Source organism: Vombatus ursinus, unplaced genomic scaffold, assembly GCF_900497805.2.
Source record: "Vombatus ursinus unplaced genomic scaffold, bare-nosed wombat genome assembly UNPS02014813.1, whole genome shotgun sequence".
In the NCBI taxonomy this organism is placed as follows: domain Eukaryota; kingdom Metazoa; phylum Chordata; class Mammalia; order Diprotodontia; family Vombatidae; genus Vombatus; species Vombatus ursinus.
Genome location: NW_020954591.1, coordinates 23505938 through 23528258, shown reverse-complemented (window position 1 = coordinate 23528258; position 22321 = coordinate 23505938). Strand labels below are relative to the sequence as shown.

General features: G+C 42.2%; 1 protein-coding gene across 3 annotated transcripts; it reads left to right on the top strand.

Moving 5' to 3' along the window:
* The first annotated feature begins 51 nt into the window (after positions 1–51).
* On the top strand, positions 52–19485 carry ACAD8 (acyl-CoA dehydrogenase family member 8). 3 transcript variants are annotated; one of them, XM_027877628.1, is made up of 11 exons: positions 52–282; positions 8341–8441; positions 9422–9591; positions 10298–10407; positions 10886–10962; positions 11385–11522; positions 13424–13559; positions 13681–13778; positions 14160–14312; positions 15206–15308; positions 18540–19485. In XM_027877628.1, the coding sequence occupies exons 1-11, from the start codon at positions 174–176 to the stop codon at positions 18590–18592; spliced, it is 1248 nt and encodes a 415-aa protein (XP_027733429.1). In that variant the 5' UTR covers positions 52–173; the 3' UTR covers positions 18593–19485. The 3 variants fall into 3 exon arrangements, with proteins under 3 accessions (XP_027733429.1, XP_027733431.1, XP_027733430.1); XM_027877630.1 differs by having other exon boundaries at positions 224–287; XM_027877629.1 differs by lacking the exon at positions 52–282 and adding an exon at positions 4286–4401.
* The last annotated feature ends 2836 nt before the right edge of the window (positions 19486–22321 follow it).

Here is a 22321-nt window from a genome sequence, read left to right as displayed (position 1 = left end):
TCCGCTCCTGCCCGCAGGACTACAACTCACAGAGTGCCGCGGGGCCGCCCCAGCCCTCTCCCCCCCACCACCCTGGCTTCCGGCTGGTTTCAGTCTGAGCATTACTGCGCGAGCCAGTAACCTGACACTGGGCCTGTGACCAGAGACAGCGAGCCTCTGACAGCGGCGAGACCATGCTGAGGCTCTGCGGCGGGCGCCTGGCCGCCCAGCTGTGCAGCTTGCACGGGGGTCTTCAAAAGCCAGCCTGGGGAAGCGTCCGGGGCGTCCTGTCCTGCATTGACCGTAAGGTTCGGGACGGGGAAGTGCTTGTGCCTGGGGATCCGCGGGACCATCTGTCGGGGCTCCTGAATCGGGACTCCCGGGGTCTCCCCGGGTGTCCCTCACCCCCTGCTGGGTCTGCGCTTCTCATCCCCGCGGAAAAGCGGTCCGGCCCGGTGCTCAGTTCATTACGACCCTCGGAGTCTGGCCGTGCTAGCCTGGAAGATAAGGATGAGATAAACGACGTCTCCATCCGAGATCTTCCTCCTCCTCTCCTACCACCCTCTCTTGTCCCTTCCCCAGGTGCCCCCGGTGGGATTCCTGCCCCCAGGAGCCGCCCCCAGCCCCTCTTCTTCGTTTTTATCCATTAATCTGACTCCACTCCACTGCTGAATAGCGTGTTCAGCGCCCTGAAACGCAAATTCCTCAGCTTGGCATACAAAGCCTTAATCTGGTTTGTGGGGGGTGGGGGTGGTGTTAGGATTGCTCTTTTTGTTTTTTACCTTTGTATCCCCAGTATTTAGTACAGTGCCTAACACCTAGTAGGTGCCTAATAAATGCTAGCTGACTGTCTCAAACCTACCTGTATATGCTTTCATATTATCCTCACCTCCATGGCGGTACTATGACTCTCCCTCATCTCCGACTCTTGAAATTACTACCATACGCCCCCATTTGGTTGCCATATCCCACAGGGAGCCTTGGCACTGCCTCCCCGATCTCTCGTTTCCCATGTCTTCCTTTGCCGGTTTTTAGTGGTGCCTCCTATGTCAAGTTATCTTTTACGATTTGATCAAATGGCGTATCCCTCCAACAGAATGGGAGTTCCCTAAATGTAGAAATTTCACTTTCTTCTTTACCTCCATCGTCCTACCTTGAACAACGTTGGTTGAATTCGGTTCAGTTCAGTGTGTTTGCCCTTGGCTTGAAGTTGTTGCTTTGAAGTGGAAAGATGACTAGATCTGGATCTAACCAGCCTCCAATTCCTCTTTTGCCTTTTCCTATGACTGTGTGACCTTGGACATAGTACTTCAACAAACATTATGGGCCTACTATGTGCAGAGCACTAGCCCAGTGTGTCAAAAGCAGGGTGATGGGCATGCAAAATCGAAAGTCACACAGTTTTGGCCTTTTAAGGAGATTGCATTCCAAGGTGTGACATAATATGTACATAAATAAGAAAATATAGAGTAACTTGAGGAGGAAGAGAACACTAGTAATTAGTGAAATCACGATCTTCGGAGAGCACATGGGACCTGAACTGAGCGTGGAAGGAATATAAACTTTCTGAGAAGCAGAAAGGTATAAGAAAACCTTGAGAAATGTTGTGTATGAAGAGGAATAATGTGAAATAAGACTGGAAAAGTAGGATGGAACCAGATCATGGAGAGCGTTTACTTTTCTTAGCCTCAGTTTCCCCTTTTATAAAATGAGAGTGTTAAACAATGATCTCTAAGTTATCTTTCACCTCCAAATCCTGTCATCCTAAGAACTGACAAACTGCTTCCACCTGTCTCAGCCTCCTCCAGCCAGGAAGCTGTACTGGTGGTAGCCCAGGCTTCCTGCCATTATTTTGCTTAGAGGCTGAAAGGGCTGACTTTTTTGACTACCTTCGAAGGTTCCTAATTTTCTTTAGCCTCTTCTAAATTAATCCAGACCCCTCTAGAACTAAAGTATATTTTCAACTTGTGATACTTGTGGAGGTACGTTCCATAACTTTACTTACTTTTTTATTAACAGTGTGACACAATGAGCTGGTCTTGGAGTCAGGAAGACCCAGTTTCAGACTCCCAAGTCCCACTGGCTGTGAGGCTCCCCAAAATACTCTCTAAAACCACAAGTTGCAGAACATTTGCAGGATCTGCTTGAGTAGAGGTTTCTCTACCTGGAGTTCCCGATACTGATAAAGTCACGGGTGCAATTGTCTCACCTTCCTTTGCCCTTCCACTCACAAATTTGAATGTCTAGTTTCCCTTTTCCTTAGTTTCTTCATCGATAAAATGAACCATTTGGAAAAAGTGAGCTGTAAGGTTCCTCCCAGCCCTAGACTTCTGAGGCTCTCCTCTGCCTTTGGGAAACATGAAGCCCTATCAGTAAGTTCACATTCATTCAATCATCTTTTACAACTTTATGGATCATATATCCTTTAAACACAAGGAATATGAGTTTTATTTTTGTTTCTTGAGCCTTTTTTGTTTTCCTACTAGAATTATTCATTTCAACATCTGTTAAATGCCTATTATGTTCAAGGCACAATAATGAAATAAGAAAGCCCCTGACCTCAGTTCATCACACACACACACACACACACACACACACACCCCGCAATGTGAAATAGCTAGCATTTATGTGGGGCTTACTATGTGCCGGACACTGTGCTAAGGGCTGCTTTACCATTTATTATTTCTTTGATCTTCACAACAACCCTATGAGGTAGGTGCTATTATTATCCCCCTTTACAGTTGAGGAAATTGAGGCAGATAGGTTAAATGACTTACCCAGGGTCACACAGAGCAAGGAAGTCTCTGAGCAGGATTTGAATTCAGTTCTTCCTGATTCTAGGCCCAGTGCTCTTATCCACTGCACTACCTAGTTGCCTAAATTTCAAAGATCTACTAATACAGATCACAGTCTTTCTATGAGTTAATAGAGCTGCCTATGAATAATCTGATAATGAGCCTTTCCAAAATTAGTTAAGCTGGTCTTTAGAAAAGAGACATAGTGTCATAGACATAGCAAAGAGAAAACCTTAAATGTGATCTAGGCCAACTCCCTCCCCCACATTTTACAAATGAGGAAATAGAGGCCCAGAGAACTTAAATGATTTGCCCACGGTTACCTGGGTAGTTACTGGCAAAACTGGGATTTGAAGCCAGAGGATGTGGGATTATGAAACCTCAACCTCTGACTTCAAATCCGTCATTCTTTCCAAGGTTCCATGCTCTTTCTCTCTGTTAACAGGCCCATAATCAAAACCTTTTCATCTTAGTTGTACATACTAAAACTTGTTCTCAGCTGGCATAGCCTTCAGAAATTCAAGGTCTCTTCAATACCATAAGGAAGCATCCAAATAGAACTTTTGTCTTAATGCAAATCAGAATGTGATAAGTGCAAAGGAGAGATCCAAAGTTGCATGGGAAATTAAAGGAAAGACAACTTCCAGTTGGAGAGATCAGTTTTGGCCAGGTGAGTTTGAAATGCTGGTGAGATCTCTAAGTGAAGGTGTTCAACCAGTAAGTGGCAAGGAGCCTAAAGCTTATCTTTTAAGCTGTAGGAGTGGCTGAGATTACCAAAATAGAGTATTGAGAAATAAGAAATGAAATCAAAAGGATTGTTAGAAGGAGGTGAAAGAAAACCAATAAAGGATACAGAGAAGAAGCAATTAGAAAAGCAGAAGTGATTTACCCATAGTTTCTTCCTCTTCCAGTTTCTCCTGTTCATTTTTCCAGAATCTACTTGCTTTGGGAAGCGCAAAACTGTGTTTCGACTACTTTTCCCAAATAATTACTACTTAGCCTACATATGCAGCTCCCAAAATTCAATTAACACTTAGAATAGCCTTGATACCTTGATCAGGTGATTTAGTACAAACCTGCCATCACAATTTTATAGTATTAGTATGACCTTTTCACATGTTAAGATTCTTTGACACCTCACTTAAGAGTAAGCCTTTTACAACATTGTACCATCCATCATTCCTTATATATGGTGACACAATTCTACCTGTTAATCCATTTTTATTCTTTTTAACCTGGTATCCTGGCAGCACTCTCAGCTGTGCTCTTTATGCCACTATTACATAGCTTGTAATTATATAACTCACTTGTTAACAGATGTTCCTGATCTTTGGGTACTCTGACTTTGCTTTTCTGCATCTTATCTGTCTGTTGTATGATTAGTTGGGCAAATTAATTTGTAACTCAAATCCAGCTTCCATAGATGGGCTATTAAATTCTCCCTCACCACTCTAGTAGTATCTGTGGCTTTCTGAATCTTATGCCCTCTGTATCTGTCACCCTTCCCCCAGTTTAGAACTGTTCTTCAGTTCCTGTGTCCTGGAGCCACTTTGGTTTAGATGGAGCCCAGGAGACTGTTGGTGTTGTAAGTGATGCCTATTTGACCCTGGATTCCTGAAAACAATAGGTAAGATGGTAGTGATGGGGTACTTGGGCCCCAGCCAATTTTGTGTTGGCATTCTCAGGGTCCCAGCATCCCCATACCTCATCAGCAGAGTAGAAAGAAATAAGGATTTGGAGTGAGAGAATATCTGTTCAAATCTGCAGCTCTGGTACTTATAACCTACGTGACCTGCAAATGACTTTACCTCTCAGGGCCCCAGTTTTCTCCTCTGTAAAATGATAGAGTAACACTTGATTTCTAGGGTCCCTTCTAGCTTTAAAAGTAAGTCTGATAAAAGCTTAACTAAAAGTCAGTGTTGAGTTAGGGTTTATCATTTCAAGGGCTCTGCATTGTGTTATGAGAATGGTGAAGGATTTTCTGACTTTCTTTTTGTCATCCACCCTCTCTTCCATCTTTTCGCAGCCCCTAGAGCAAAGGTTCTTAACCTGGGATCTGTGAACTCGTGTGTGTGTGTGTGTGTGTGTGTGTGTGTGTGTGTGTGTGTGTGTGAGAGAGAGTGTGTGGGTGTGGGTGTGTGTATCCATATGTATATACACATATTTGTTTATTCAGAAGTGGGAAACCTTTGGCCTCTAGGCCACATGTGACCCTCTAGGTCCTCAAGTGCAGCCCTTTGACTGAATCCAAACTTCACAGAACAAATTCCCTTAATAAAAGCATTTGTTCTGTAAAACTTGAGCTCAGTCAAAGGGCCACACCCAAGGACCTAGAAGGCCACATGTGGCCTTGAGGCCACAGGTTCCCCACCCCTGGTATCTGTTTGCATACATGCAGATATACATGCATATATACACATATAAACTCTATTTCAATATGCTGAATTTTCTTTGTAATCCTATGTAGTTTATCTTATGCAATTAAAAAATATTCTGAGAAAAGAGCCATAGATAGGCTTCACTAGACTGCCAGAGGAGCCCATTACACAGAAAAGATGAAGAACTCCCTAGAACTTGGTCACTAATAGGGATCATCAAAGGCTGCTACAACTTGGGAAGTTCTTTGACATGGTCTCTACTAACTGGGATCCAGCTCAGTTTAGAAGCTACTTGCTTCTGACCACTCTTTGCTCACCTTCAGTCTTAGAGTTCAGAGCACCCCTGAAGGATGATACGATTAAATGACTAATGTGTCATGATCACAGATTCAGAGCCGGGAAGGATCTAAAAGAACGTCTGCTTTGACTCCCTGATTTTACAGATGAACCTATAGGAAAACTTCAATTAAACTATCAACTTTTGAAAGCAATTGTGTAATTTCCTTCCCTGGAAATCCTTGACTCCTTAGTCAGTTACCATCAGCTATTAATGGGTCTTCCTAGTTCTTCAAACCCACAACCAGGGGCCATTGTGAGGAAAGGATCCTGTTGTATTTTTAGACATTTTTCTGCAATTCACTATCACTAGCTTATTGTTTAAAGATTACTATAAAGGTACATACTTAGACAAGGAGCTCATGAAACCCTTGGTAACAGACATATCCACCTACCAAAGCATAAGAAAGGCCTAACAGTGCCCCCATCTGATTGAATTTTACCCAGAGACCTCTTCCGACACTTTTAAAAAAAATTTCCCTATTAGTGATTTTGTGGGGGAAAAAAATGAAAGAAAGAGAGAAGGCTTTCATCTGCATTTAGACTCTTATCTGTTCTTTCTTGGGAGGCAGATAGCATTTTTCATCATGAGTCCTTTGGGATTGTCTTCAGAATGGCTAAGTCATTCACAGTTGTTCATCGTGCAGTACTGCTATTACTATGTATCATGTTTTCCTGGTTCTGTTCACTTCACTCTGTATCAGTTCATGTTAAGTCTTTCCACGTTTTTCTGATACCATCCTCCTTGTCATTTCTTATGGTGCTGTAGTATTCCATTACAATCATATACTACAACTTATTCATCCATTCCCCAGTTGATGGACATTCCCTCAATTTCTAATTCTTAGCCATCACATAGAGTTGTTATAAATATTTTTGTACGTATAGGTTCTCCAGCCCCTTTTTAAAAATCTCTTTGGGATACAGATCTAGTAGTGGATTGCTGGATCAAAAGGTATGCACAATTTAATAGCCTTTTGGGCGTAGTTCCAAATTGCTCTCCAGAATATTTGAATCAGTTCACAACTCCACCAACAGTGCGTTAGTGTTCTAGTTTTCACATATCCCCTCCAACATTTATCATTTTCCTTTTCTGTCATGTTAACCAGTCTGATGGGGTGAGATAGTACCTCAGAGTTGTTTTAATTTGCCTTTCTCTAATCAATAGTGATTTAGAGCATTTTTTCATATAACTATAGATAGCTTTGATTTCTTTGTTTGAAAACTGCCTGTTCCTATCTTTTGAACATTTATCAGTTAGGGAATGACTTGCATTCTTATAAATTTGACCCAGTTCTCTATATATTTGAGAAATGAGGTGTTTATATTTGCTGTAAAGTTTTTTCCCAGTTTTCTGCTTTCCTTCTAATTTTGGTTACATTGGTTTTATTTGTGCAAAACCTTTTAAATTTTCTATAATCAAAATTATGCATTTTATATTTCATAATGCTCTCTATATGTTATTTGGCTTTAAATTTTCCTCTTATCCATAGATCTGACAGGCAAATTATTCCATGCTCTCCTAATTTGCTTACAGTACCATCCTTTATATCTAAATTATGTACTCATTTTGACCTTATCTTAGTATATTGTGTAAGATATTGATCTATACTTAGTTTCTGCCATACTGTTCTCCAGTTTTCCCAGCAGTTTTTGTCAAATAATGAGTTTTTGTCCCAAAAACTTGGATATTTGGGTTTCACAAACACTAGATTACTGTGGTCTTTTACTACAATGTATTGTGTACCTGATCTGTTCCACTGATCCACCACTCTGTTTCTCAGCCAATACCAGATTGTATTGATGATTCCACTGTTTGAGATCTGGTATGGCTAGGCCACTTCCCTTCACAATTTTTTTCATTGATTCCCTTGATATTCTTGACCTTTTGTGCTTTCAGATGAATTTTGTTATGGTTTTTTTCTACCTCTATAAAATATTTTTTGGTAGTTTGATTGGTGTGACACTGAATAGATAGATTATTTTAGGTAGAATTGTCATGTTTATTATATTGGCTCGACCTACCCATGAGCAATTAATATTGTTCCAGTTCTTTAGATTTGATTTTATTTGTATGAGAAGTGTTTTGTAATTGTGTTTTTATAGTTCCTGGATTTGTCTTAGCAAGTAGACTTCCAAGTACTTTACATTGTTTACAGTTATTTTAAATGGAAATTCTCTTTCTTTCTCTTACTACTGGACTTTATTGGTAATATATCAAAATGCTGGTGATTTGTGTGGGTTTATCTTATATTCTGTAACTTTTCTAATGTTGTTCATTATTTCCAGTAGTTTTTTAGTTGATTCTCTAGGATTTTCTAAGATTTAGTTATCTCTCTAGGATTCCCTAATTATGCTATTATCTGCAAAAAAGTGATAATCTTTGTTTCCTCATTGGCTATTCTAATTTTTCAGTTTTTTTCCTTCTCTTATTGCCACAGGTAGCATTTCTAGTACAATATTGAATAATTAGTGGTGATAATGAGCATCCTTTATTCACCCCTGATCTTATTGGGACGGCTACTAGCTTATCCCCATTACAGATAATGCTTGCTGATGGCTTTTGATAGCTGTTACTTATCATTTTAAGGAAAGCTCCATTTGTTTCTATGTTTTTTAGTGTTTTCAAAAGTAATGGATGTTGTATTTTGTCAAAGTCTTTTTCTGCATCTATTGAAATAATCATATGTTTTCTGTTGGCTTTATTACCTGGCACTTTGTAGACTTACTAATGTTTATTGGATTGGAGTGGATTAGCATCTTAAATATCATTTTGCCTCTAGGAAGTTGCTTCCCAGAAGGCCTTCCAAACTCTGCCTTAAGTCACACATTTATACACTGCTTTCTCACAGCTTCCTTGGGCCTTAATGATGTGCAGAAGGAGTTCCAGAAAGTGGCCTTTGACTTTGCCTCACGGGAGATGGCCCCACAAATGGCAGAATGGGACCAGAAGGTGAGAGTGCCCCCTTCCAGGTGCCAAGGTCACCTATTCTTGACTTTCTTCACTATCCCAACTGTTTTGGGTCCCTTTGGGCAAGGCTTCATAGGAAGACAATAATGGGGAGATTCTTCTTGTTAGAATAGGCATCATTCTGAAGAGTTCTGTTTTATTACCTAAGGATTTGAAGATTACTTAAAATTAGTGCTCTTTCATCTATGATCCAGCAAAGAAGGAGCACTTCAGTGCAAGCAATCCAGCCTCAATAGAATCCACTGATTTTGTCAGGCAACTTGCACTTTTTGAGTGCCTACTCTGAGCCACAAAATAATGCCTAGTTGACTCAGTCTTAGGGGGTCAAGTTGAGGGCAGCCATATTAGACTGTACCCCTCCTCAACCAAGAGTTCTTTGATGCTTTCCTTCAACATTTCAAGAATCTGTGATATGGGTACTTCCTCCACTGATTCAGATCGCAGTGCCTCTATGACTTAGTGTAGACTTTGGGTTCTTAATCTAGGGTCTACATACATGGTTTTGGTTAGGTTTTGGAGGGTTTTTAATAACTACATTTTAATGTAATTGATTTCTTTTGTAATCCTATGTATTTACACATAAATTTATGCATTTAAGAACATTCGTAGATGGGGTGCATAGACTTTAGCAGCCTGCCAAAAGGATCCATGACCAAACAAAAATGATTAAGAACTACCAGTGTAGACAGTCTTCAAGAGTTCTTATGACCAAAAAATGCATCATCCTCTGACCTCTGGTTTAATGCCTCACTAAACTTAGCCAGGCTAGGCCTTGGGTAACTGACATGTTGTCTACCACTTGGTCCATGCTCTGAGTCTTTACAGACTCATAGTGAGACATGCCTGAGCTTTGAGAACCAGGGGGTGCTGTTGCACCACAATGCAGCACTGGTTTTCAACTCAGACCTGCTGAAATCTGTAAATACAGGTTCTTAGAGAACCTTGTCTTTTCTGCCACACAGGAGTTTTTCCCAGTGGAGACCATGAGGAAGGCAGCACAATTGGGCTTCGGTGGTGTCTATGTTCGGTCTGATGTGGGAGGATCCGAGCTTTCCAGACTTGATGCCTCTATCATCTTCGAAGCCTTGGCTACAGGTTGCACCAGCACCACAGCCTACATAAGCATCCACAAGTGAGTGCCTAGGCCTGTATGAGAAGGTACTCCCATCATCAAATGCTTTGAAGGGTGGCTATGGGGAATTTCTGATTCGGGGTAACGTGACTACTCCCTGCTTTCCAGATCTTTTTCCTTTATGGAGCTGGGCTACACCAAGCACAGTGTCAGAAGCTATAGGCCATTGTAGACCTCCCTTAGGCTGCCTATTAGACATCCCTCTATGGGTCCTTAAGAGCTCATGCTCTGCCCGCCTAGCTCCAGTCCCAGATTCAGGTGCAGGAAATCTTCAGTCTTTTCAGGGCAGAGTATGCATGGTACCAGAACCCTGCTATTGTTTCTTTCAATTAGAGCTTCCAGTTAAGCCTGAAGTGATCCTAGGAGAAAGTGATAGAAAGGAAATATATTTCGAAACTGCTGGGAAAATAAGCAGAAGTAACATAACTAATGATCTGTCACCATCCCTGAGAGTAACAAAACCCATAAGATAAATATTTTGGCCTCAGTTTTCCCTGGGTGTCATGTACCCCCCCCTTCCCCCAGGTCTTTACTCAAATACAGTCCTTTCCCCAAAAGTTATGTCTAAGAATGTCTCTATTCCCTGTTTTTCTGCTTTCTTTCTCCTCCTCTTTATCTTCTGTTCTCTTCCCTCTACATCCTTCCTTTTTCTTCCTTCTGGCCTCCTTCCCCATTTCTTTGCTCTCTCTCCTTTTGCCCCTGGCAGCATGTGTGTCTGGATGATTGACTCCTTTGGAAATGAAGAACAGAGGCACAAATTCTGTCCGCCACTCTGCTCTATGGAGAAGTTTGCTTCCTACTGTCTGACTGAGCCAGGTGGGCCTCCCACGCTTCTGAGCATGGTTACTGGAATTAAAAGCTGCCACTCTTCCTCCCCAGTGCCCAGAAACAAATACCTAGGGCATATAAAAAAGCAGAGTCCCTCAGTGATTTAACTGCAAGAGGACAAATGTCCACATTCTGAGGTAGCAGGTGCTCAAAAGAATTCTGGGATCTGTGAGACCAAGGAACAGAACCAAACCAAGCAAAGCAATCTCCTTTAGCTGGGTGAGAGCAGACGTGGTGGGTTTGGTTGGGATCCCCACAGAAAGATCTTAGTCAATCTGTCACCTGTTTGACTGCTCACCTGAGAACTTGAGTCTGACAGGTTAGATGGAAAAAGCCTCGAAGGTTCCCATTTTGATCCCTTCTGGTTTTGGGAGGAAATAACCTGGGAAGCAGGGAGGGTCTCTTGCTCCATTTAGCTGAGAGGATTCATTCCCATTCCTTCTTTGTCCTTTCCTCTCTGTCACAGGAAGCGGGAGTGATGCTGCGTCCCTTATGACCTCAGCCAAACGGCAAGGGGATCATTACATCCTTAATGGCTCCAAGGTACTCATTTTCCTCACTCTCAGATGCTTCTCCCTGCTATGGTTGGTGTTTCCTCTCTCCTAGAAATCACATGTGCTCTTAGATCCCATCTGTCAGCAGGGTTCCACAGGTACTATGTCAGGAGAATGGTTCTGTGACACCTGTTACATTTCCATTTATTCACCTTGTCCTGGTTCTATGAATTCTGATCTGACTCCAATCCATTCCTGTCTCTTAAATACACCCTTTTCATATCCTTATCCAATAGAGCCCCCAGTACCCCACAATGGAGCCAGACCCTATCAGCCCTTCTAGGTTCCCCTCTCTCCAGCCTTTACTTAGGGTTCTAATGTACTGAACCCTCCAATAGTTTTCTGAGGCTTCATACATTAAGCATTCAAGCTTTACTTCTTCCCTTTTCGTCCCACTCTCCAATCCCACAGGCTTTCATCAGTGGTGGTGGTGAATCAGACATCTATGTAGTCATGTGCCGTACTGGAGGACCAGGCCCTAAAGGAATCTCCTGCCTGGTCATTGAGAAGGGAACCCCGGGCCTCAGTTTTGGGAAGAAAGAGAAGAAGGTGAGAAGCATATTTGGGCAAGCAACTATTAGGTCTTGGACAGTGTAACTTCTTCTGTTGGTACAACTTGTCCTTGCCTTCATAACAATAGCTTGAGAAATCTGATTGCCCGCCTGCCTTTAAGACAGTGTTTGTTCTGTCTGTTTTTCTCTAGAGGCAGATGTAGAAGAACTAGATTAATTCATAGCACTGTAATACCAATAGGCTTTATACCCATTACCCAAATAAATAAGGTGGCAAAATTATGGGTCAGACCAGTTTAATGATAATCCCATTTGTTTGACCATGTTACATGCCTGTAACAGTTGTATATTCTGTAATCTAATTATCTGGGTATTCCCTTCATTGGGATAGACCACAACCTTCTTTGTGTAACTCTTATCTTCACTTAATCTTCTCTAGTGGATCTGCCCAACGTTCTGGGGCCTTCTTCCAGGTCTCTTTTAACACTGGAAGTTGAGTGGACAACATTATCTTATAAAAAAAGTTCTTTTGGACAGATTTCAGTTTTGGCTGAGATGTAGTCAAAAAGGTATAAGCTGCTGCTTCTTCAGATGAAGATAAAATAAAGCCTGGAGGGAAGAAGGTATTTGTAGATATTAAAAAAAAACATTAAAAAGATGATTGTTTCCTTAGGTGATTTCAGAAAAGTAAACACAAGAGCCCTGAGAATGAGGAAATCCTGTAGTATCAAGCCATATCCATTTCAGACAAGCTTACTGAGACTTTGGCCGGGGTCGCTGGTATATCTGGGGCATGCGCAGATTGTATAGACCAGGGGTTTTTAACATTTTTTTGTGTGTGTCATTATAGCTAAAAGCTAGGATTTGTATAGCACTTTAATGCTTTTGCAAAGCATTTTACAACTATTACCTCATCTTATCCTTATCACTGTGGGAGGCAAGTACTATTATTATCATCCCCATTTTATAGATGAGAAAACCAGGGTGGGTTGGGAGTGGGGGGTTGGTGTTAAAGGACTTGTCATGGGTCATGTAGCTATTAAGTATCTGAGGCAAGATTTGACTCCAGGGTCAGCATTCTACCTGCTGTACCACCTAGATTCCTCTAGGTATGCACCCCTTTGGCAGTCTGGTACAGACTCTGGACCTCTTCTCATAACCATGTTTTTACATGTATAAAATAAAATACATAGGATAACAAAGAAAACTAATTATATTGAAATAGTTAACCAGATATTAAAAAAAAAAACAATCGAGGTCACAGCCTCCAGTTGAAGAACCCCTGCTACAGATCAGCAGGAGGGTTAGAAAGTCTGTTCCTCTACTTTGGAATAATAGCACCTACTTCTGAGAGTTGTTTGTCTGGGTAAAATGAGATAATGTTTGTAAAGCACTTTGCAAACTTTAAAAAATTATATCCATACCAGCTTGTCATCATCATTATGGCTCTGTAAGAAGTGATTGAGGTGCTAGACCTGACCTCATCCCTCCTAGAACAAATGCCAGAGTTACCACATTCTCAGCATTGGCCACATGTTATCCCCAAGGACTCCTCAGTGTCATTGATCAGGGTGTCCCTTTCTATACTGTGAGTTAATCAGTTTGGAGTTTATTTAATGTGTTTGTTTTTGAGTGCCTGCTGTGTACAAAATGCTACCCTGGGCATTACAGAGAATATATACGGGTAATATAATGACAGTCTCTGACTTTAAGGATCTTAGGCATCCAGGCACAGGAAAGCATCTTTGACTAATATGTAGGCTAGAACCTTTGTCAGCCAGGGCTCTCACACATGTTTAAGCCTGAAATCTTCATGCTAAATTTAAGACTAAGGACGCAGGATAAAGAGACCTGAAACTCCCAGGCTTTCTTCAGAACAGAATTGGCCCCCCTGTGAGAGTGCTTCTGGGCAATGCTGTGGTCCCTTGTTTTTGCCAGGTAGGGTGGAACTCCCAGCCAACAAGAGCTGTGATCCTCGAAGACTGTGCTGTGCCCGTGGCCAACAGGATTGGAAATGAGGGACAGGGCTTCCTTATTGCCATGAAAGGATTGAATGGAGGAAGGATCAATGTTGGTAAGAACGTAGAAGGGGGAATGGGGACTGGAGAAGAAAAAGAAGGAAGGAACTGGAGAATGCAGCAGTCCTTTGCCCTGCCTCTTCATTTGAAATATGCCCCTGTAATCCGCCTGTCTAGCCTCCTGCTCCCTCGGAGCTGCTCATGCTTCAATCCTCTTGGCCCGGGACCACCTCATTGTACGCAAGCAGTTTGGAGAGCCCCTGGCCAACAACCAGGTGATTGCTTAGAGTTTTCTCTATACTTATTTCCCACACTTTGGAGCCAACTGGACCTTTTTCATAACCCACATTTTCACCAGAGTGGAAGAGAAATGTAAGGGAGGGAAGGTTATAAGTACTGTACTTGAAATTGATTTCTTACTCACCACCCAGCCTTTGGCTGGGACTTCTGCTCTAGGCCTAGTGATAACCTCAATCTGCTACCTTGGGATCATGGAAAGGATGAAGACAGGGCTAATAAAGCAGTGAATGCCTTTTAGTAAATGATGTAGGGGACCTTGATGCTGCAGTTTCAGAATAGAAAAGATCCTTATAAAAGGGTCCAGGACCAGGGACAGCCCAACTTCTCCCACCCTTCCCTGTTTTCTTCACTTGTAGTACTTGCAGTTCAAACTAGCTGACATGGCCACTCGGCTAGTGGCTTCACGGCTAATGATTCGTAATGCAGCAGTGGCCTTGCAGGAGGAGCGAGAAGATGCCGTGGTCCTCTGCTCCATGGCCAAGCTCTTCACTACAGATGAATGTTTCACAGTAAGTGACAAAGACCCCAGGAAAGAACCGAAGCCACTCGAGTCAGGAGTAACCCTTTAGTTAGAGTTAAAATACTCTCCTAAGGGCTTAAGCTTCAAGGAGTATCTCAGTCTCATGAAGTGCCATCTTCCGCACTGTGATATCCAAATCATAAGTGAATTCAACACTTCCCCTTGCCCCACTTTGTAAGACAACAGTATTTTTCCCATTGAGACCACAGCCTTAGGCAGTCCAAAGGAGTGTGCCTACTCGTCCATAGCTCTCGCTTTTTCTAGAGTAACTTAAGGACCTCTAGTTTTTTACCACTGAGTGATGGTATAGCTTTGTATAAATCCAACCAAGGTTTTATTGATGAGGGGAAGCTAGCTCCCTGGCAGGCCATGGTTGTGAAGGGTCATAGAGCTAGAAGAGGCCTCAGAAGTCATCTGGTCCAACCTCTTCATTTTAGAGATGAGGAAACAGGCCCAGGCGAAATTAAGTGACTTGCTCAGGGAGACAGAGGTACTAGGTATTAGACTTGAAGTTTGAACCCAGGTCCTATGACCCCAGATACTATCTACCCTTCTGAATGACCTATTTCTCAAGAACCCTAAGGCCAAATATTGAACCATCATTTCTTGTTCGTGAAAAGTCAGATCCTACAGCCAAGTGCCCCGTGGGCTGAGACTAGGCAGTTTTAAATGTAAATCATATCAAAATCATAACATCTCAGAATTGGAAGGGACCCCAAAGGTCATTTAGTTCAGTCTCATTTTGTATATTTTTACAAACCAAGGCCCAGGGTTATACCCTCTTGTGTCCCAACAACTCGTTTAGGAGAATGAATGAGAGAAGCCACTTGCTTCACTGCCTTCATGTGAGCATCTGATCCAGGCCCTGTTCTGTTCCTCCAGATATGCAACCAGGCCTTGCAGATGCATGGCGGCTACGGCTACTTGAGGGATTATGCCGTTCAGCAGTTTGTACGGGACTCTAGGGTCCACCAGATCTTAGAAGGTAACAATTAACATTGCTTGGTGTTTAGCCTCATCCCTCCAGAGTTATTGCAGACATCTGGCAAGGGGCAATGGTCTGGAGACCAGGCTCAGATCACAGGATCACAGGTCTAGTTTGTTGTTTGGTCGCTTCAGTATGTCTGACTCTCTGTGATCTTGTTTTGGGGTTTTCTTGGCAAAGAGAGTAGAGTGATTTGCTGTTGCCTTGTCTAACTCATTTCACGTATGAGGAAACTGAGTCAGGGTTGAATGACTTGCCCAGGGTCACATAGCTAGTAAGGGTCTGAGGCCATGACTCACGAAGATGAATCTTCCTGATTCCAAGCCCAGTGTTCCATCCACTGCACCACCTAGGTACTCCTCTGTGTAGTCCTCCCCACCTCCTTTTATAGCTGAGAAAAGTGACGCCTAGGGAGGTAGAGTCACTTACCCACAATCGTAGAGTGAATGGAGCATTGAGAGTTAGTGATGGTGAGCATCTGCATAGCACGGAAGAGACCTGTTTCTACTTATCATCTGCATTATCTCCTTGACTATCATGGCAAGCTTCTGAAATAGATATTACAGGTATTACCCTCATTTTATACAGCTTAAATTTGTAGTGGGTTAAGTGACATGCTACAGTGAGGAAAAAACAGGCTCTGGAGTTAGGATGGTGGTTCAAATCTCACTTCTAGTATTTACCACCTGTGTGACCCTGGGCTAATAATAATAATACCTAGCATTTATACGGATCTTACTATATGCCAGACACTATACTAAGCACTTTCACAACATTATCAATCAATCAGCAAACATTTACTAAGTGCCTCCTATGTGGCAGGCACTGAGCTAAGCACTAGGGATACAAAGAGAGGCAAAAGACAGTCCCTGCCATCAAGGAACTTATAATCTGAAGAGACAGACAACATGCAAACAAATATGTACAAAGCAAGCTATATAAAGGAGAAATAGGAGATAATTGATAGAGGGAAAGCACTGGAATTAAGAGGAGTTAGGGAAGGCTTCCTGTAGAAGGTGGGATTTTAGTTAGGACATAAAGGAAGTCAGTAATCATGGCAGAGAAGGGAGAGCATTCCAAGTACAGGGAACAGCCAGAGAGAGTGTCCAGAGCTGAGAGATGGAAAATCTTGTTCTTCAAAACAGGATGCAAGAATATGTGTTAGGGAGTAGGGTTTTGGAAGACTGGAAAGGTAAGAGGGAGCCGGGTTATGAAGGGCTTTGAATACCAAACTGAGCATTTTGTATTTGCTCCTGGAGGGGGTGGAGGGCATATGATTAGACCTGCATTTTAGGAAAATCACTTTGGTGGGTGAATGGATGCTGGATTGGAATGGGGAGAGACTTGAGGCAGGCAGACCCACCACCACTCTATTGCAATAATCCACGTGTGAGGTGACGAAGGCCTGCACCAGAGTGGTGGCAGTGTCAAAAGAGAAAAGGAGGCATATTTGGGAGATGTTGCAAAGGTAAAGTTGACAGGCCTTGGCAATAGCCTGAATGTGACAGGGAGAGAGATAATGAGGAGTCAGGGATGACTCCTAGATTGGGAGCCTGAGGAACTAGGAGGATAGTGTTGCCCTCTACAATAATTGGGAAAGTGGTGGCAGAGAGGGTTTGGGAGGAGAGATGATGAGCTGTTTTGGACATAATGAGTTTTAAGATTTCTACTGGACATCCAGTTCTGCAGGTGGAGATGAGAGAGTGGAGGTCCGCAGAGAGGTTGGGGTGGGAAAGGTAGTTTAGAGAATCGTCAGTATGGAGGTGGTAACCAAATCCATGGTAGCTGATGCAATCACCAAGTGAAGTAATACGGAGAGAGAAGAAAAGGCCTAGGTCAGAGCCCTGAGAGACAGCTACAGTTAGAGGGCATGATCTGGAGGAGGATCCAGCAAAGGAGACAGATTAGATTGGGGGAAGGAGACTTCAAGAATGGGTGCACGGTTTTGTCTGTCTTTATTCAGCAGCACATGTGCAGCAGTGAAGGGGGTGAATAGTAGGAGTGATCTAAGATCGAGGCTTACCTGGGCATGGTCGGCAATATGCTGAGAGGGCCAAGGATTGAGGACAGTGTAGAATTAAATGAGTTCACGCAGGAGTCAAGTTGGGAAAAAGGGGAAAGAAAGGATAGTGCAGGGGAGATGGCCTATGAGCCAATCGATGTTCACAGCAACCCTGGAAGGTAGGTCTTATTATTATCCCTATTTTACAGTTGAGGAAACTGAGACACAGACACAGCTCCCTCTATACTTCTTCATTGGTGATCTCATCAGCTCCTCTGAATTTAATTACAGTCCCTATGTTAATGGTTCTCAAAGCTATCTTCTGGTCCCAGTCACTCTGCTGAAGCCAGATTTGAACTCTGGTTTTCCAGACTCCAGCCCACCACTACGCATTGTGCCACCTAGCTACCTGAAATTCACATTTTACTTCCCTGGGCCTTGGTTTCCTCATCTGTAAAATGAGGGCATTGTCCCCTGAGGTCCCTTCCAGCTCTGCATCCATCATCAATCCTATGACTTGCCCATGGTTATACAGCTAGTGTATTGGCCTCATTTGGCATATGTAAAAAGTCAGATTTGTTACAGAAAAGGGTTACATAGTAAGTCATTGTACCCTTTGTGCATTTTCTTTGTTGTTTGTGTCTTCAATTTTTACTAACTCCTCTCTAGGAAAAGGCTAAAAACAAACTTAAAAAAAATCCTCAGTGGGGGTACGTTCTCTACCGTCAGTTAGTTGATTGCCTCACCACCTCCCTTGTTGTAGCCCTAAGATCATCTGAGGCTAACTCATAAAGGGACTTTGGTCTCCCCATTACAATGTAAGCTGCTTCAGAGTAAGGATTGTTTTGTTCTTTGTGTTTGCCTCCTGCAGTGCCGAACACAGTGCCTAGCACGTAGTAAGCATCTAAGAAATCCTTGCTGATTTATTTCTTGCTGTTGTTTAGTCCTTTCAGTTCTGTCTAACTCTTTATGACCCCATTTGGGGTTTTCTTGGCAGAGATACTGGAGTGGTTTGCCATTTCCTTCTCCACCTTATTTTATAGATGAGGAACCTGAAGCAAACAGGGTTAAGTGACTTGCCCAGGGTCTCACAGCTAGTCATTGTCTGAGCCCAGATTTGAACTTAGATCTTCTTGATTCTAGGCTTGGCATTCTATCTACTGTGCCACCTAGCTGCCCAACTGCTCGTTTACCTGCTGCTAATTCATCTCTTCTTTCTCCCTCCACAGGCAGCAATGAAGTAATGAGGATACTTATCTCTCGAAACTTGCTTCAGGAATAGCACCAGCTGTGATATTTCCAGGCACAGTTCCTGCTTGTGCAATCTCCTATCCAGGATTGATGTTGAATTATGAGGGAAATCCGATAACAAGAAGCAGGACCATCTCAGGGCAGGACACTTAGTCCTGGGTATGACTCAGCGTGAGCCCTACAAAGCACACCTTTTCAAATGAGATTACAACAGAGTGTCCTGAGGATACAGACAAGAGTAAGGCCAGCAGCCTGGTTTAGAAAATTCACAGGAGGAAATTGCTTTGTGATGTCAGTATACTTACTGTCAGCTGTTGAAGACTCTCAGTGGCATGGGTTAGAATTCAACCTATAGCCAACACACTCTACCAGTACCACATTGCCTTAAGATACCTACATTTGACCCATATAACATGCACTTAACAGTTCATCTTTCTATAGCACCTTAAGGTGCTTTCCCAAAAATCATCTGGGAGATGGGCAGTGCAAGTATTTTCCTTCTTTTACTTATAAGAAAACTGAGGCTCAAAGTAAAGTGACTTGTCTAAGCTTACACAAGCTGGTTGGAACTGGGATTTGTAACTAGTTGTGCTGATTCTAAGCTTAATGCTCTTTTTACCAGATAGCTATAGATTCCTCTTCCAGGAAACTAGACGCTTCTGTTATGTGTTTTAGCTAAATAAAGCAAAGATTTGGGGAAGATGGAACTGGGGGGATAATCCTGCTGTTTTTAAAACAAATTTGTGCCTCAGCCAAAAACCACCCAACTCTCTAATAGGCACTTTGTGCTGTGCTCCAAAACAGTCATTGTATGACTGTGTGATGCTAGCTAGCTCAAGAGCAGGGTACCTAGGTAGTGCAGTGGATAGAGTGTTGGGCCTGGAGTCAGGAAGCCCTGAGTTCAAATCTGGCCTCAGATCACTAGCTGTGTGACCCTGGGCAAGTCACTTAACTTCTGTTTGCCTTTATCCACTAGAAAATGAAATGGCAAACCATTCCAGTATTTTTGCCAAGAAAACCCATTATGGAGTCATAAGAAATTGGATATGACTGAATAACAACAACAAATCTGAACATTTACATAGGTCAAGGTCGAATAAATCTTTGAGAAATCTTACTCCTGAACTATGATTGGGTATGTCCGTTCTTTATGCCTTCCCCACAGATCAGGGGTGATAGATTTGCTGATAGATTTGCTGAAACACTAATTTTGTTTTTCTTGTATCAATAAAATCATGGAGATGAGAGTGGATTTGGGGTTCTTAGAAACCCTCCTAATTCATTCAGTATTGAGCATTTTTCTTATGGTGGGAAGAAGTTTTGACATTCTAAGATAAAACACTGGCAAATAAAATCTGACCTCATTCACACATTTGCTTGTACTGATCAATTTTTGGACATGTAGACATGTAGAATGCTTCTTGAGCTGGAGGAAAACACTGTATCCTAGGATGGGCCAGAACTGTGCCTCCCTAGACTGGCTGCATTAAGTGCCACCTATTTGTTCCTGAAGTCACTTGCACTTGTGGAGAATGTCTGCTGTCTCACAGAATCTCAGAGCTAGACAGGCTCTCTGGTCAGCCGTGGCCCTAGGGCTTAGTGAGGCCCACAGTCTTCCCAAGGGTGGCCCAAAGCAGATTCAAATTAAATTGTGAAATATATAACAAAATAAATAAAAATACAGCAAGCATAGGTAATATTACATTTAAAAACTAAATCAATATTCAGCCCACAAGGATCCTCATTAGTAACTCCCATTTCTATTTGAGTTTGCACTCCTGATCTTTATTTTAGGTGCTGCATACCTCCAGAGCTATGTGGCATCCAGCCTGCAACAGGGTATGCTGCATAGCTTCTATGACTGGGATGCCTCTTAGGGATAGTTACATGGTAGAGGGAGTTGAGGAAAGCCTGCCTAATTTGGTGACTTTCTTCTGCTCAGCCATTGCAATGATAACAGTGGGTCCAACCCTTTCCACCTTTGTGTTTACTGAACTGAAACAGAGGAGAGGCAAGGCCAAGCAAAGCCAGGGGTGTAGATAAACTGACTGAGTTGACTTGGCTTCCATAAGCAGCCTGGAAGGGTAGTCAAATCTGTTCCACAAACCTGTCGACATATATCTTTGTGCAGCTATGTATTAAAGGTGTAGAGCATCCTGGGAATTGTAAAACACTGTCCTTTACCTTATGATAACCAAGAACTTACTTTTTTCCCAATCTTCCTTGAAGGACGAGATACAATTGAACAAGAGCAATATGTGACAGATTAACAAATTAGTTGTACAAATACTTGGACTGCAGGGGTGGGAAACCTGGAGTCTCGAGGCCACATGTGGCCCTCTAGGTCCTCAAGGGCAGCCCTTTGACTGAATCCAAACTTCACGAAATAAGTCCCCTTAATAAAAGAATTTGTGCAGTAAAACTTGGACTGAGTCGAAAGGCCGCACCCAAGGACCTAGAAGGCCACAGGTTCCTCACTCTGTAAGGACTTCAAAGAGAGAACCACCTATCCCCTCAAACTGGGATGTTTAGGGAAAGCTTTACAGAAGATTTTATCTGGGTTTTAAATAATGTGATGTAGATGAGAAAGAGAACTTTCTGGGAGGGTAATGGGCTAGGAATAGTATGAATAAAATTGCTGGCATGGGAAAATGAAAGACAAAACAATAACAACAGTGAAAGATGAAAACTGTCCGATGCAATGACCATAGTTCCAGAGAACCGATGAAACATGCCACCTGTGTCCTGACACATGATGGACAAGATAACTAGCATTTATATGGTACTTTTAGGTTTATAAAATTCTTTACATACCTTATCTTGTTTCATCTTTTCTACTTCTGTGAGATAGGTGCTGTTATTATCCTCATTTTATAGATGAGGAAACAGAGGCAGGCAGAGGTTAATTGACAAGCCTAAGATCACACAGCTAGTAGAAGTCTGAGGCTGGATTTGAATTCAGGTCTTTCTGATTTCAAGCTCAGTGGGTCACCTAAAAGCAGAATAAGTTAATGTTGTCTAAGGTGGCCTGTGTGGGAATTTGTTTTTTTCTTAACTACGTTTGTTAAAAAGGTAGGAGGGTTGGTGTTTCTTTTTTTTGTTTTGTTTTGTTTTTTGCCTTTTTTTTTTCCAATTTGGGAGAGACATGTGTGTTTGGGAAATAGTAACCCCCCCAAAATTTAAAAAGTCATTGAATCATTTTTTAAATGCACAGAAGTGAGCAAAAGAAGTAAATAAAGACTCACAAATAAACTGGACAATTTTGAAAGTTATACATAGACTATATCATATCATTTAAAAGAAAAGCAGGGGGCAGCTAGGTGGTGCAGTGGATAGTGCACTGGCCCTGGATTCAGGTAGACCTGAGTTCAAATCCGGCCTCAGACACATAACACTTACTAGCTGTGCAACCCTGGGCAAGTCACTTAACCCCCATTGCCCAAAGGGGGAAAAGAAAAGAAAAGCAGTACATAATAAAGATTTTGCATTGTAGTGTGCAATCTTTTTTTCTGTTTCATGTATATGATAATTTACATTTTATTTGGTGTTTGTTGAGTTTCATCTTTCTTGTTTTGTGTATGTGCATAAAATATTAATGCAGTAGTTCATGTACATCATATATAAATAATCAGACTGGAGCTACATGCTCAAAAAATGTTAATAATAACCTTTTTTGGCTCATGGGCAAAAAAGATGAAATAAACTTTTAATTTTCATTTTATTAAGGGCACAAAAACTTTTTTGATTTCACTAAAATATT

What these genes read in the sequence shown, in the direction of transcription:
- ACAD8 (XM_027877628.1), top strand. Translation starts at nt 174, where the DNA reads ATGCTGAGGCTCTGCGGCGGGCGCCTGGCCGCCCAGCTGTGCAGCTTG. An exon ending in TGGCAGAATGGGACCAGAAG is followed by an intron (nt 8,442 to 9,421) that starts GTGAGAGTGCCC and finishes TCTGCCACACAG; the next exon opens with GAGTTTTTCCCAGTGGAGAC. An exon ending in TTGGGAAGAAAGAGAAGAAG is followed by an intron (nt 11,523 to 13,423) that starts GTGAGAAGCATA and finishes TGTTTTTGCCAG; the next exon opens with GTAGGGTGGAACTCCCAGCC.